This window comes from Aulonocara sp. 'chitande type north' Nkhata Bay, linkage group LG10 (genome assembly GCF_057382095.1).
Source record: "Aulonocara sp. 'chitande type north' Nkhata Bay isolate Kocher_YH1m ecotype deep benthic linkage group LG10, A_spYH_male_GT1.1, whole genome shotgun sequence".
In the NCBI taxonomy this organism is placed as follows: Eukaryota; Metazoa; Chordata; class Actinopteri; order Cichliformes; family Cichlidae; genus Aulonocara; species Aulonocara sp. 'chitande type north' Nkhata Bay.
This window is the reverse complement of record NC_141353.1, coordinates 32,428,379-32,445,257: the sequence shown is the minus strand read 5'-3', so window position 1 is coordinate 32,445,257 and position 16,879 is coordinate 32,428,379. Positions and strand designations below refer to the sequence as shown.

Sequence of the window (16,879 nt, the reverse complement as noted above, 5' to 3'; positions counted from 1 at the left end):
TAGTCAAATTATGTCAGCGGAAGAAAAAATAATTGACAGACAGACAAAGTTTCATAATATATGTATTTAAATCAAACACAATTTAAATATATTATAGATTAAGTACACATAGATGTCATTAGTGGTACATAGTACCAAGAGTCTGTTCTGGTTCTTATCCACATCTTGGTAAGGCTCAAAAAAAACTTTTTAAAAAAATCATTTATTTCACCATCCAGTTAAACAGTCCGCTCATCACTGAAGTCTGTTTCAGTGACATATAAAAAAAAAAAAGAAACAACAAAAAAAAAAAGAAAAAAAAAAAATCAGCAATCACCATAAAAAATTAACATTAATATTTGGGGTAAACCAGAAATCTAAATAGATATTTATACACTGAACATTTAGGACGAGGAGTTTTGGAGTTTTCCAACAAAACTGGGAGTATTTTCTTCTATGCGCTGTAAAGGTGCCAGGATATTTATACAGAAGGTCCACAAGTCCAAGAACTGAATCCACTCTTCTTCACTGTAACATTTCCAGATGTTGTACAGTACCAAACAAGTAAAGCTACATCAGCTAACACCAGTAAACAGCTGGCAATGCCTCTCTGGGCAGCCTCATGGAAGCGTATGCAAAAACTGTACAACGTTCCAAACCAACAACCCTTTAAGCGGCTGGCCAAAAGACAGAAGTTCATGTAAAAACAAGGAATGGTTATAAAAAGCGTGGGGAGGTGTGTCATCAAGTAGTGAACAAAACGTTGCTATTGTTGCATCCTCCGCAGGTCCGAGATAAGACAAAAGTGAGAGTGTTGACTGACATGCTGCAGCTTCTCCTGGTAATGCCAAAAGTTTCCTTCCTCCAGTCTGATGCACTTTGCTTTACTCTCAACACGTGTACCTTTATAGTGTTATGGAGCAGGAAGAGTGGAACAATGATGTACTTCAAGTTTTCTATTAGCCCAAGTGTGAACAATCACTCATCCAAGCTCTCAGCTACACGAACACACACACACGCACACATGCACACCTGGTGGTTGGAGAAGTGATAAAATGCCTTGTTCTTTCTCAGAGTAATGCAGTTCATTGCAGTGTGAACTCTGTGTACTGTTTATCACTGGCTTGGCCAGAATCTGTAGGGAGTGACAGTCCTTTGGCTCCTCAGTGGGGTCATAACTGCAGACAGACAGAAAAAGACACTTAAGAGAACCTGCAGTTATCCCACATGAACGCAGGAATGAGACTGCTGAGTGTGGTTGCGTACCTTGGTGGCCTTGCCGGGGCTGTCGTGGTTTGACTGGTGAACAACGTCGTTGACAATCATCTTGGCAATCTGCCACGCCATCTCCTCCTGGGCCTTTGGTCACAGTGCACACAATGCATTCTATTTATATTCTTTAATGGACTGGTATAATGTGACGTTTTATACACACCACTGAGAAAGCACTGCTATGGGCTTCGAGCTATTTAATCATTTATGATAACTCAGCATAGTGCAATCTCACCTCATCCGAGGTGCCTTGGACCCATTTCTTCATGGCTTGAGAAAATATGGAACCTAAGTGAGAGGAGTGAGAAGACAAGATGACTTCATTGCTAAGCAGAAATCATTAACATGGCTAAAAACTGAAGGCTAATCTTAGCATTTTAGAAGGATTATCAAAGTTAAGTCATTAAGTAATTAATCTCCAGTTCCTTCATTAACACATGAATAATATTTAATCAGTAAGAAGTCAGTTTGTCATACCCTGTTCTAATCCTATAGACGGCACTCTAATAAGCTAAGATTTTTATCCCGCTGGACCCGGAAAGTAGTGAAGCTGTTTTTGTTTTGTTTTTTTATAATCTATAATAAGGGAAAAGTTGCTAAATATTTCAGAGCACTATGCGCTATAGGAAGAAGATGAGATTTATATTCATGACTTTCATGGCAAGGAGAAAGCAGATAAAAATATGACAGAGTGTAGGGTGAGAGAAGTGTGACCGTATCATACCTTTGGATTTCTTCACATCCGGCTCTGGCTCTGCCTCCCTGATAAACTGGCCCAGCTCATTCACTTTCCCAAATGTCATCCTTCTGAGAAGACAAACAGGACAAAACGGAGCCTCAGGCACATCCGCACACAAACACACACCATCCCAGCACTGGTGTGAGGGTGTGCGTAAGCCCTTCAACAACTGTAATTTCAGCAAGGGGATAAAAGCAAATCTCCCAGACTAAACTTCTGTCTTTCAATAAGATCATTCTCTTGATTTATTTCTGCACATGATTTTTCAAAGCACGCTCATAAAACCCTACGACGGAGTCAATAACAACAAAACACGTACAAGCACTAAATCCAAACAGCAATCAAAGGAACATAAAAGGAGAGAAAAGCGAAGGTAACAGCAAGGAAACACAAAACCATGAATCAAGCAACAGTTAATCTTTGAAAAGATTAACATTTTCTGTCACTGGATAGAGGCACAAACACTCACCCAGCGTACGGCCGCTGGTACAGGGTCTCAGGGTCCAGGCTGGCAACGTCCACCGTTATCGCCTCGTCAAAGTTTTTAAGGATTTTGATTGCTGCCTTTCTGGCACTTTGCTGCAGTGAACAGACCATGAACAGCATTTTTAGCAGCATTACAGATAGCACTTATATAAAATGTTATTTGGCATCGTTATATCTCCATCCCTACATTGTTTTGTTGTGTAAGACTAAATGACATGAATGGTCATGAACATTTGACATTAATAAAAATATCTTTATTATCCGTGTAATGAGGCGGGACAGGTCTAAATGTCAGCAGACATCCCTGCAGGGGCTGAAGGTGTGGGTCACCTGAGTGTGAGAACTCTCGCTGACATTTGAACTTGAGCGGTCGTTGTCCATCGGTCCGCCCTGACCTGGAGTGCTGACATTCACAAACTCATCGGCCCGCACTGAATTGATGAGGTCACTCAGGTATTTGTAGTAAAGGTTGCTGGACAGGAAACCTGGCATGTAGACCTGAACGAATGCAAAGCAGGGTGAACTCTGGGAGAAATTAATGAGCTTTCTGATATATTTCTGGGCACAAGTTACAGAGATTCCCTTCTGACCTTTATGTTCTAACAACAGTTTTCAGCTTTCCTTTCATTAACCAAAACCAGAAGCATTTATCAGTGGTGTAATGGGACGATTTGTCAGTGACTTGCAACAAAAAAACCTTTATGGAGGATCCTATTCAATTCACAAACCTAATTAAATAAGGCCTTCACATGCTTCTCTTCTAGTGTTTCATTTTCATCATCCCTTTATCCTTAGGAGAAAACCTAAACACCGAGACCTTGTCGTGTTTTTCTATCAGATGATCTGACCTTCTCCATGGTTGTCCAAGCCTGTCTGAGTGGAGTGGTGAAACAGTCAGGCAGTGGCCCTCCCTCTCTGCAGATATTTGACTCTATCTCCATCCGCACAGAGTCACCGAAGCCCAGAGGGTTGGTAGCCTGGAGTGAGAAATACCTGAAGGGATAATAGAAGAATATGCAAAGAGCTTCAGAAAAGGGCGCCATTTTTTTAAGATATTAATCAAAACTGAACAATTCAGACAAAACCTCAAGACTTTTAAATCTTACTCTATAAAGCGCAGATGATTTAGCGTGACGCTGTAAACTAATTAGTGTGCAAAAAGGTGACATTTATGAAGAAAAATAATTACAATTCAAGCAAAATAGCTCCCAGCAAATATAACAAAGTTGAAGCTAAGAGGAGGAAAGTGCAAGATTCCACTACTGTCATCTCACTATAGATGAATTACTGGACTTTTACCTTCTCATCCTTAACTAAGAGAAACAAACTATCTGCACAGTTTAACTTACTGTGAGCCTGGTGGAAAGCCTCCACTGAATATCAACCAACACATTAAAACATCTCAATTCTTCATGGCTGACAGACTAATCTTCATAAATGCCAAGTAGAGTGCAGTACATAAAGTCTAAGAAAGACAAAGATCTTCAATAATTAATTTTTTCGTATTTCAACAGATGATGTCAGCCTCTTCCTTATGCCCCACAATTCCAGTTAAACCAAAGTCTAGGTCTGTAATCTTAGGTCAATATGTTAGGTTGTCTGACAACTGCCTGTGTTAGTTTTATGAGAACCGCGTTGCAGGAACGAATCGTAATACCTGGAAATGTGTTAGGATTTTTGAATTTAGGACTATTTATATGTGGTTTGTTTTTGTGAAGATGCCTGAAATTAGGTCAAAGATAAATATGAGCTTCCGAGATTTTGTTCTGCTAAATAAAATACGCCACTGGTGAACTCTGAAACCACTACATGTCCAAGAGAATGTGTGTGCTAGCAAGTTGCTGAATTGGACAATACAGCCGATCCCATTGGCGAAATATCCAAATCAAATTGCCGTTTGTCATCACTGTGGCCTTTTTTTGGCAACAAGTGGAAAAGATTAGTTGCTAGCCTATATAACATTCTCATTTACTGAACTTTTACATTGAGTCAGTTCCAAACTAACGTGACATCAACCGTGTCTGAAACATTGCGTGGAGACATTACTGCCGTTTGCATATCACAGTTTAACTACCATCAGCAAACTTTTCTGTAAACTTTCAATTTTAAAGCTCAGGATCTCAGTACAAACATACCCAAATCGGAAAATCTGAATATGTTTGGTCTTGAAAGAAGTTAAATGTTTGTTTGACTACTAAAATTTGTTTTGTAATGGCATTTGCATGCTCCCACAACTTGCCCCACCTACTGTCAGCAGCAGCTCCACTAGATGTAAAGCTTCCTCTCACATGTGTAAATAGAAAATGGTCCAAAGACTTCACTTTAAAATAACAAAACAGAAATAATTTAATAAGCTTCAAATACTAGTTTTATAATTTTAGGCTTACAAGGCTAGCAGGCAGAGTGTACTCCAGACTAGTCAGACACAAGTACAGCTGAACCCTCCTTCAACCTGACCGTGTGCAGACACACTGCTGCTGATTCACTATCACTGATCACCAAATAATGTACCCAAAGATAAAAACACACCGATTTAATCACACCAGGAATGAAGGTCTTCAATGAAACACCGTTACTGAGCGCACACTACTCTTAAAACTCATATTTGATGATAACTTGATAGATTTAGGTGAAATCTGGACTGAAAATGAATGACGAAGGAAACAAAGAGGAGCAACCTTTTAACAAAAGAAAACACTGAAAGAGTCTTAGATTACTTTCCTCCTACAATTATATTCTTAAACTCAAAAGAAAGAATGACCTCAACATGACAGCAACTTCCAACAATAAAGTCAATCTCCACACTTTTAGAAAAAGTAACTGGTTAAATCAGACACAATAACATCTTACAACCACAGACAGAGGACCTACTTGTCGTAGAGAATCATGGCATCATTTTGAGCCTCCTGGCCATCATATTGGCCCTTTTTAGCTGCTAGCTGGTTCTGGAAGTTGTCTGCCGCCAACCAGAACTGCAGTACATTCATTGCTTCTTCCTTTTCCATGAACTATGAGAAGGAAAACAAAGAAGAGAGAAAATTCTAGTGAACCTCACTGTGTATATGCTGACAGGACATCTTTTGTTAAATGTTTACTCTTTCTTTGTGGATGGAGTTTTGTATCATATCAGTGACACTGTAACAGGAGCATCTACGGGTTTCTTGTGTTTACTGTCTTCAGTTTAGTTTCCTGTCTGTATGGAAAGGTGTACAGAGCAAAGAGGAGGCACAGACTCTGTGTGTTATAGCTAGAAAACTGTCATTCTTCTAACTGAAACAGTGTGGAAATGTGTAATGATCAGGTACAAATAAATCATGTTTGAGGAACCAGTAGCACCACTCACCTCAGAGAAGTAGAAAAGAGCTGACTCACAGAACAAGATGTCAGCCAAGAACACAGAGCCACTAGTCAACACTTCAATCTGGTATTTACAGAAATGATGGCTCCGCAGGAATTCGCTAAAGTGCCTGGAAATCAGAAAGCAGGTGGGAGGTGAATAGTGCAGCAATGTGGAAGACAGGATGGCGAAACGACACGGGGCACGGGGCGGGCTTTAATCTTAACGTCAAAACGTGCTGCGAATATTAACTGCTCTTGGAAATGAATGGACAGAAACTCACTGTTGCTCCAAGATAGCGAAGGCTACCGACTGTGCAATGACAAAGCAGTTTGGGTCCACCATGCCATCTTCTCCACAAATCTTAGCTACACAAAACAGAAGAGAGCGGATATTGTCACACACCAGGATCACATTTAAAATAGAAGACTTACTGCAGAATAGAATAACCCTTTATTGTCATTGTACATGTACAACGAAATTGTGGATGCTCCACACCAACTGTGCAGGAGTAAATGGTAGACAGCATGAATAAATAGCAAATAGGAGAAATATGTACCATAAAGAGAGACTGATACAAATCAAGAGAAAGGCACACACTGGAGAACAAGTTGCAAAGTGCTTGGAAGTAGTGCAAAGAAAAGACTTGGTCTGAGTCGAGTCTGTATGCGAGTGGCCTGAGTGATGGGGGTTACTCAGACCATGGCTCAGATTAGTGAAGTGGATGGGCAGGGGTGGGGTGTGGGGGCATAGTGGACAGAACATACAGTCCGAATGGCCCAGAGGAAGAAGCTGTTTGTGAGGACACTTGCGCGCACATGCACACACAAACACACACACACTTTTTGAACAGATGGACCATAATGTGCTGTATTAAAAATAGAGAGACAACATCTGTGGTCTTACCAACTATGTCATTTCTGATCTGTTCTGTGATGGGGATGGGCCTCACAGCATCTGGAGAGATGTACTTGGTGAAGATAGTAACAGCATCTTTTTCTATACCTGCAAAACACACAAATTATCTCTCAACTGATGCTCAAGTAAAGCTCTTCCTCCAGGTGGTCAGTCTGAATTACCAATTAATGCATCAATCTAATGCCCACATGTCTTTGCCTGTGCACACAGTGAAATTGTTTCAGGCTGCTGGTCTCGTTCCGTCATGGTAAAAACCAAGTGTACAATTCCACCCACTGCTTTTATGAAATTTTCACAAGCTGGGTCATGAAAATAAACAGCTGAGGGCACTAATCATGCTCACACAATGTCATTAAACCAGTGCGGACGAAGAGGACGAGATGACATGCTTAAGAATGCCACTCAAACCTTTAATGTGGTGACCAATGTGACCTCACACAGACCTGCTGTTTCATCCCGAGCTCTTCAGAAAAATGCCTAATGGCACCATTTACAAATTTAAGCAAGACTGAAAATGTGAAAACACAATACCAAGATAACGTGTTTTCTTCTTTGTGAAATTGTGTTAATTTCAAAACTTATTAGTTTTAAATAAAGTAACCTAATTATTTATGCTAATTCTAAACTAAAATACAAGTTTTCAAATTGTAAAGTATCTATGATGGCCCACCTGCAATAACTTCAAGACCCACTAGGGGGTCCCAGCCAACACCTTGGAAATCAGTGCTCTAATGTAAAGCCATTTTCATCCACTGCAGCCCTGTACCATCTTTGACATTAATCAAAGAACTGCATGCAAGAACACACAAGGACAGTAACCAGTCTTAAAGCTGTCAGCTCCTTCTACAAAGTCTGTGTGATGTCTGAGACGGTGCGTGTGAGATCAGAGCAGATAACGGTTTGTTGACATCATGGAAAGTGAGTGGATGTCCTGTGTGCAGCACCCTAGCCTAAACCAAAGTGAGTATTCACAGAACTGAGAATGTCTCTGAAGTTTCTGAATTTTCTCCTGCCATAAGCTACACGTGAGAAAGGACAAGTTTGCACAATGCGCCAACCCCATTCTCCTGACACAGTTCGGTGTCCACTTCCATTACAGGTCACTGTAGCATTTTCAGTTTACTGATGTACCAATTTTGCCACAGCATCAAAGGATACAATTCAGTTTTATTTATATAGTGTCAAATCCCAACAGCAGTTGCTTTAAGGCCCTTTACATTGCAAAGTAAAGATTCTACAATAATACAAAGAAAATCCCAACAATTAAATGACCTCCTCTGAGCAAGGACTTGGTAACAGTGGGAAGGAAAAATCTCCCTTTAACAGGAAGAAACCTCCAGCAGAACCAGGCTCAGGGAGGGGCGGCATCAGGAAATGTACTGGACAGATCTGACAAATCCACATTAAGGTCTTCAATCTTAGACAAATAGGAAAGCTGCCATTTACGAAGATTTCTCAGTATACTGAAAAGTGATTGGTTGGCCATCAAAATAATAAATAATTTCCCCTGTCAAAATATAGAATCCACAAAGAAAGTTAAAAACCTGTAAACAAGACAACAAATGTAAAGATAAAAAGGTGTTTAAAGGCGACTCACTTTTCATGAGTGTGTCAGAGAGGTCGCGCAGGGTGCTGCTTGACTGCACCTTTAGGGGGGTCCCCGACCTGGAGGGTGGCTGCCTGCTGGGTGTTGCTGTTCGAGGCGTACTGGGTCTCGCGCCTGCTTCTGTGCTGGATGAGTCCCGCTGCTGAGTCTGAACTGTAGAGCCTTCGCTGTTACTGTGCCGTGCAAGGACATTGGGCTTTTTCTGGGTGAGTTCTGAGAGCTCTGAACCGTCTGGAGACGCGGGGACCGGCTCGGCCAAGGAGCTGTGTTTGACAGAGTTTAGACTATGCGCTCTAACACGTGACCAGCTGGTGGAGCGGAACCTCTCAGCCTCCAGCCAGAACCGAACCAGGTGGTCTGCACCTCGTAGTTCCATGAAATGCATGAAGTGCGGTATCGCGACATTGTCCTGAAGGGCCTGCTCAACCGTCTTGGACATGCGAGAGCGCGTCTCCTGGGGCTGATAGTTCACACTGGAGTGACCTGGAACATCAGAGCATAATTCTTTGATTCAACTGTAAAATTTTAGCAACAACACATTTATTAACAGGCAACTTAGGTGCATTCATTAATGATAAAACTTACGTCATCTTTATACTACAAATTAAATCTTAATCACTGATATTTACTTTATGCTATTTACACAGCATACACTTTAATGCCTGCTTTTAAAGACTCACAACAGCAGAAATTCCATCCATTGTTAAACACTTCCGTTTAAATGACAATGAGATTTACACTGTCTTTGAACACACATTACTCACTCAAGTGCTCAAGTTTAATAACAGACTGTGGGCTACATTCTTATTTACAGCATCAACCTTCAAAGGTAACGTGCACACTATATTGATGGGAGCTGCAACATGAAATGAAAGATAAAAAGAGGATTTTCTGTGTTCAGCTCTCTCTGAACATTTGGTCCTGGCTGAAGGGCGCCGTGATGGGAATTCTAACTCCTGGATATTTGTTTTGAAGGTTTGTGAATTTCCAGCTCATCCTCTGTCTGGAGTTGGTCCTAGACTATGCAACAGATGATTTAACACAGACAAAATTTTCACAACCGTGCGTCACAGGCACACATCTGTGTGTCCTGTCCATACTTTCAGTCATGCGTGGATTAAGTGGTCAGCAACTACAGGGGCATCCCCAGCAACCTTTGACTGTACAATCCCACCATGCTCCAAACTCCAATCTGAGTCTACAGGTATTCTGGAAACATTACTCAGAGATTTTGGTCCATATCAACATGATAGAATCACACAGATGCTGCCAACTACACATCCTAGATGTGAATTTTCCATCCCACCACATCTCAAAGGTCACCATGAAACAAAAATCTCCCACACAATTACACTACCACCAGCTGGCCCCATTGATGAAAGGATAGATCCACGCTTTAATGCTGTTTACACCATACTGTGTGACCCTACCAATTGAATGCATCAGCAGAAACCGAGACTAATCAGGCCAGGCTATGTTTTTCCAATCTTCCTTTGTCCAACTTTGGTGAGCCTCTGTGAATCGTAGCCTCAGTTTCCTGTTCTTAGCTGATGAAAGTAGCACCCAGCGTGATCTTCAGCTACTCTAGCTTATCTGCTCAGAGACACTCTTCCGCATACCTCAGTTGTAACAAGTGGTTATTTGAGTTACTGTCATCTCAAAGCAGTCAGGCCATTCTCCACTGTCCTCTGACATAAACAAGGCATTTTACCCAGAGAACTGCTGCTCTCTGGATATCAACTCTTTTTTTGACCCTTGAGATGGTTGTTTGGAAAAATCCCAGCAGATCAGCAGTTTCTCAAAATCTTCACATCAGCCTGCCAAAAATCACAAGCCACGTTCAAAGTCTTCAATTCAACTTTCTTTCCCATTGTGGTGCTCAGTTTGAACTTCAGCCAGTTGTCTATATGCCTAAATGCACCCCATCTGACCAGCTCATTAGTTATTTGCATTAATGTGCAACTGAAGTGACTGTCGATGTAATCTGGCTAAATAATGCTTCAAAGGGAGACTGTTTAAGCAAACTGAGTGCTCTATTATCCATCCTGACTAGACACCCGACTGTCTTGCGGGATTTTGTATCACATCACATCAGCTGTAGTTAGTCTGAAGCGTGGGCTGAAGTTTGGCAGTGTTAAGTTTGCTCTTTGAAAACAAGATGGTGCTTCAAGATGTGTCACGCAGTGTGTGGTGCTTTTCGTCAGCCTCTTTAGATTCTTAAAGATCACACAGTCACGGCCACCTTAACACTGAAAGCTGTTAGAAATCACAGCAACTAGTCCGGCATCTACGGCGGGATAATCAAAGGCTCCTGTTTCATTTGCAACCTTTTCACAGTAATTCAATGTCTGTTAGAATGACTTTGAATTTCAGTCATAGTGGTACCTGTTTTATATTTTAAACACTAGCAAAGAAAACAAAACAAAAAAAACCTCATGGCCCCTGCCTTCAGAAGCCACAAACCCTCAATCCAACTGTGAAACTGCGCCTCTCTGCCTCCTAGACGCACCCTCATTAATGCTTCCTTCCTTTTCTTCTCCAGTCTGTTGAAACCACAGACCAGAAATCACCACTGCCCAGCAAGTCTCTTTGAGAATTTGTCGTCTAAGCTGCAGCACAGGTTCCTCCACCTCCGTCCGGCACGCCCCACCTGCTCGTACAGTTCCTGTCACTACAGTGAATGCTCACCGCTCCATATCATGACATCCGGGGAGCGTACACAGAATCTAATTATAGAGTATTTTTCGCCCTCACGTCACTGCCTGAGAAGATAAGGCCAACCTTACGCTGACAGGAATGTTTGGGTGCTCGCGATACCTGATACATGTAGCCCAGTGAGTGGCTCACAGGATTAATGAGGGAATACTGCCACTTGCATAAGACAATAGGATGTTTCTGCTCTTGTAGTGACGCAAGAGGCGTACTATCGCTGTAACACCAGAAACAGGAGCTGTAATTACCTTTGAATTTTGACAGCCTATTAAAAAACTGTATTTATTTTCTATGCAGTGTTTTTCTTGATTGTCAGAGCTTTTCTGTATTGGTTTCAGTACATCCAATGTGAACCCTTTGTGAACCAGTTAATTAATCTATCAAATAACAACACATTAATTATCTTTAATAATGTATAATTACTTTTCAAAGACAAAGGCTTCATATCTCCAGTTTCAGCACCTAAATGAGAGATCGTGTCTGCTTTTATTTGTAATATATGACTAAGAAAAGTTTCTTTATGTATGAAACTCGATATAACCAGGAAACTTCACTTTGAACTCTGGGATAAGGAAACAATTTCTGAGCAAGTTAACAAAGTCAGTCTTAATGCTTGTTTCCTTTTGCATTCATTTCTGAGGAAAACTCCGGTTTAACCAAATTGCATTCAAATAAGTACAGAACAGCAGAGAGGTCCTTCAAAGTGTGCAGCATGTTATAACTCAAACTGTCGCAAAGGTCACAGACTAAATAAATGAATCCTTATATATACACATATTAATAACTGTAACCAAAGAGGGACAACAAACCTGCATCTGGATCAAACTCAAAGAAACCCAAAATAAATTCTGTCTCTGTGATTCTGAATCTACAACGTTTTATAGCTAAATATTATTCTGGGTGTTTTTCTGCAATCATTGGAAACGATGCAAAAGCTCATGAGTGCAGCTTCTGTACCGAGATCTCCAAAGTGCGCCGCTTCCATGTGGCTCGGCTGCTTCTTGAGGATGGCGGTGCGACCGCGGGCAAAGGAGTCCATGTTGGCCGAGATGGCGCTGATGGCCACGTGGCTCGGCCCAGCAGCTTCCTGGATGGCATGGTGGTTCCTCAGTCCTGGAGATTGAGGGCTGGTTGGAGCTGTGAGCACAAGATGAAAGAGAGAAAACAGAATATAATAGCATTGATGTTCTGAGTGGCCTGAATGTGTGACAACAGTGTGATTTGTAAGAAAGGGTCCTTTTAGTGAGAGTTTCTGGAAAAGCTCATAGTGTACACAAAGCCTCAGGCTGTGGCAGATGCTTGAGAAGACAGACTGCTCAGTGTTTGTTTCACTGTGCGCTGTGAGCTTTGTTAGCAGCTAGAGGCTACAGCTTCTGTCCGCGAGACAGTTTAACCAGCACTGATTAAAGATAGAGAAAAACCAAAGGAAAGAGTTATGAATCTTTCAGCTGTGATCATTTAAGACCTTTTTAACACCACATAAGAACAGTTTTTCCACAGCCAAACCTCAAGAATAAGGGAAAGCCAGAGGAAGGAAAAAGGCTTACAATTACATAATAAATGCAACCATTTATTTGCATTTACATCACATGTTTGTCTCTACTTGCCATCTAGAGGTTATAATAATTTCTAGAAATGTAATTACAAAATTTAAGTGGCTTGAAGTGGATGAAGCCAAAGTAAATGATTTGCTTTTCACGTTTAATTAAGCTCAAGCTTCCCGACTGCTGCTGTTGCTTTGGATCTGCGAATTCATTTCAAACTTTTAAATACAGTCTAAGCCCTTCTTTGAGGAAACGTAATCCTGTTATACATTTCAAGACCATCCTGTAATGTTGCTGGCGGAGCAATCAGAGATGCACTTTTTTCCAAGTCAGCTCAAAGTGGGCGAGGGTACACAAGCGCATCAAAAAACACAAAAAACATTTAAAAAAACAAACAAAACAACAACACCACTGGATATTTGTGCTTATATTGCCACCAAACACAGCTGTGTCATTTCAACAACTACCAAACCTTCCATAACCTCACAAGAGTAAAGAGGAACTCACCTCTATTGACTTTAGCGTCTGTCCCTTTCTCAGGTTCTTTGCTTTTGGCTGTGGGGAGAAAGATGAGAGCAGTGGTTGGAAATGGAGAAGCAAGCAGTGTTCTGAATCATAATACGGGGAGGGTGAAGAATCAATACATGAGATTTCACTGAGGGGTTGATGTCGTGTGGTGGGGATGCGTTTCCCACAACAACGATTCTGTAACACTTGTTGAACTCTAATACAGACTTCTAAGAAAGGCTGCTTAATGATATCTGCAGAACTGAAAACTACTGAAAAGGCAAAAAAAAAACAACATTGTTAGTCGTTATCATGGCAATGTCGTTTCACACTGTGTGGAGTTAGTCTGTGTTAATAGTTAATTAGCCCTTACATATGCTTTCCTCCACCTGGCCACACTGCTGCTGACAGATGTGGGTTAAACCTCGAAACTGGGTTCTAAAATGTGAAAACAATGTCCATCCTGCTTTATATACCACAGTCATTCGCAAACTTTTCCCAGCATCCTCCACTTCCAAAGATAAAGAGTTTGTAGGACAGACCCCACAGTTCTAAATCAATTATTAATTTTTTTTTTAAAAAGCTCCAAAGAGCATCATCAGCAATCTTTTTGCTTACTTTCCCCACATGAATTAAGCTCATTCAACTTCAGATTATTTCATGGTCATCCACAGCCTCTATGACCGCAGTTTGAGAATCACTGCTTTACAGCGTGCAGACAGTCAGGGCTTTTATACTAGAGTCCTACAATTTGTGACCTTGGTCTATCAGTTCTGGTTTTCCTTCAAATGACTGTATGCTAGTTTACACCTGAAGGTCACCAAGATTTACTGATTGTCCCGGAAAAATACACAGTGCATATAATACAGCAGATATGTGAAGCCATTCCAAAGCCCTGCAGCTGTCAAATTAACCAAAAAGAATGATGTGTGCACCCTGCAGGGGAATGAGTGCATGCTGGCAGACATAGTGGCAACCATTCATCAGAGTGACCCTACACTCATATCTCCGGATGAAGCAGTTTGGTTGGGCCAAGCGACAGTTTCAAGCAGTGACATGACAAAATGGACCGGGAGGCCTGAACAAATGGAGCTGAAGATGCTCTTTATGTGAGACATTTGGGATGGAGCCATATCTGAGTGTGTGTGTATCAACCAAGAGTCAATGTTGGCTGAGACCGACAGGCTGTCTGCCACAGAGAAGCGACATGGTTTTTAAAAAGCCTGGACCCCAGTCATTTTTACACAACTGGACTAAAACACAATGATGCAAATAACTACAGTGAAGTAATGCTTTTACGTAATGTTAATGTAAATGTTATTACAGGACAATGACAGGTTGGTGAAATGGATGCTACTATTAAGAAAAACTAGTTACATAAAATAATAAACCTTTAATAACTACAAAGAAAACGTACAATAATGTATGAACAGAGTGCCTGGGACTTAGTGGAAAATTGCATTCAAATTTAATAGTAAAACTTTCACTTCCTCTTTTTTTGGCATTGAAATTCTTCCTCCTAACAGGGAACAAATTCACTTCCTGTCAATCCTGAGCAGCATTCTGGGTATGGATAAGTGAAGTCTATATTTCCTCATTTTGGTGATCTGCTGTGTCAGCTGTTTTAGTCACTGTCACTGCCACCAGGAAAAACCACTAATCTTTAGGGGATACCAAACCGCAGGCTAGTTTCAGCAGTGAAGTTATTATGGTGGCTTCCCAAGGAAATGAGACGGGAGCTCTATTGACTCCATTATTAATGGCCTCTCTGGCCTTTATATATTTTTTCTTATTGTGTGATTTCTATCAAAAGCGTCAGACAAACCTGTTGTCACCTGTTGTAGGATGGTGCAGCAGAAAAATAAAGTCCTTTCTTACTTTTCCAAATGTATTTGCTACACCTACTCTATCCCCCTTAATGTTATAATTTTCAGTTTGGTTGACAGGGTTTCAGAGAAGGGCTCATTTGTAGGTGGTGGCGAATCTGACATTTTGCCCACCCACTTTAAAAAAAAGATGCAGATCAGACACAAAAGACGCCTGTCAGTGTGACTCCAGCCTTCACAATGACCACAAAAGAGGTTGAACTGTGGGGCTTTGAACTGAAATTCATTGTCACGTTGTGTTCAAAAAAAATATAGAAAAACGCAGGCCCAGCCCATCTAGGTTCTACTCAATAGTGACTGAAAATTAGCATTAGCCAACTCCAGGTTCTCTACAGCCAAATGTGTTACAGGAAACGTGTGTCCTTTTGATAATTAACAGCTCTGACTGAGACACAACCTGTCACCGGTAATATTTCTGACATATCTTGCTTGTTAAGTATGTATGAAAATACCTCAACAGAGCTAGCTAGCTGCTATTGAACATTTCGACACAAGCGTTGCTTTGGAGCAGATAACAGTGTTCCTTTGATGCTCTGGAAGCCCTGAATTATGTCTGCATACAGGAAGGCGTTGATGTAGACTTGTGGCAGGTTTCTGTGGTGGATTCAATGCCACCCCGGCTAACATGAAGTTAGATAAATCAGGAAGGGGGGTGGGGGGGCAGTGAGGCCAGCGCTAAGCTAATCATGTAAAAGCAGTAAGGAGCAGCGGCAAAGGAGGAAACGTATTCCCTCAAACGCCTCAGTTTACACGGCTAATTTATGCACCGACAACCTCATCAGTCACATATTATCGGGCACCCCTCTCCGCGGCGCTAGCTACCGTCGACGTTGCAGCCTTCAGCGGGAGCTTTTTCCTCACCTTTCCTCTTGAAAAACGACATGACGGGATTCACACTCTGGACGTTTCCTCAGCTCACTGACACCATCCCGTGGATTCGCGGTTGTCTTCATTCAAATGCAACTGTCGCGTACACTCCTGAGCTGGAAACGGGTTATTGTCGCAGCCACGGCTACCGCTGTCAATTAAAATATTTCTGCAAATCCGAAACCCAGTTCGGCAGCCATATTGTCAATAAACGTCTCACTTCCGGGCTGGTGCGGCAGCAGCATTGTGGGAAATGGTGTACCGCCTGCGTTGGTCAGCAGAGGGCGCTCTTTGAACGTGAAGAATATTAAAGCTATAAAAGTCACCTTTGATAAGTGATTTGGTTTTTACATTTTAATAGAAGTATTCAATTTTTTTTAAATAAAAGAAATATAAAAACAAATTAATTTAATTATTATATTGGAAACATGGTATGCCCACAGTGAAACAGATAATATTAAAAGCCTGTATGCCTGTTGGCTATACACGTAGCTGTACAAGAACCTTTAAACAGCCTTTAGGGAAAATTTCTTAAACGTTCCTTCCAAAAGGTTTCCCCAAATACTAGGGGGAAACATTTAGAAAGCCTCAAAGTTCTACTATCACCCAATCAGACGGTAGCAATGTAATTCATTCAGACACAAAGACATGGTTGCTGAAGTTCCAACAGAACATGAGAATAGGGAAGAAAGGTGATTTAACTGTCTTGTTACAATCGAGGTATGCAGAAGAGCATCTTCGAACACACGTTGAACCTTGAAGCAGATGGACTAAGCAGTGGACAACCACACCACGTATCACATTTGTCTGTTAAAAAAAGCAAAGAGGGTCTACAGTTTGCACCGGCTAATGAAAACTGGGCTATAGAAGATTAGAAAAACGTGGCCTGGTGATGAATGTTTAGTGATGCAACTTTCGAATGGTAGGGTCAAAGTTTCATGTAGACAACATAAAAACATGCATCTATCCTTATTTGTCTCAGTGGTTGAGGCTGGTGCCATGGTGTGAGGGATATTTCCTTGGCAC

At 41.3% G+C, this 16,879-nt stretch overlaps 1 protein-coding gene across 1 annotated transcript; it reads right to left on the bottom strand.

The window, feature by feature from the left end:
* Positions 1-41: 41 nt before the first annotated feature.
* On the bottom strand, positions 42-16,077 carry akap10 (A kinase (PRKA) anchor protein 10). Its single transcript, XM_086309544.1, has 15 exons — positions 15,848-16,077; positions 13,101-13,148; positions 12,007-12,186; positions 8,329-8,820; positions 6,720-6,818; positions 6,097-6,181; positions 5,820-5,943; positions 5,348-5,484; positions 3,325-3,469; positions 2,807-2,974; positions 2,460-2,569; positions 1,976-2,058; positions 1,487-1,539; positions 1,246-1,338; positions 42-1,157 (listed from the first exon to the last, which is right to left on the bottom strand). The coding sequence occupies exons 1-15, from the start codon at positions 15,867-15,869 to the stop codon at positions 1,152-1,154; spliced, it is 1,845 nt and encodes a 614-aa protein (XP_086165670.1). The 5' UTR covers positions 15,870-16,077; the 3' UTR covers positions 42-1,151.
* Between the last annotated feature and the right edge of the window lie 802 nt (positions 16,078-16,879).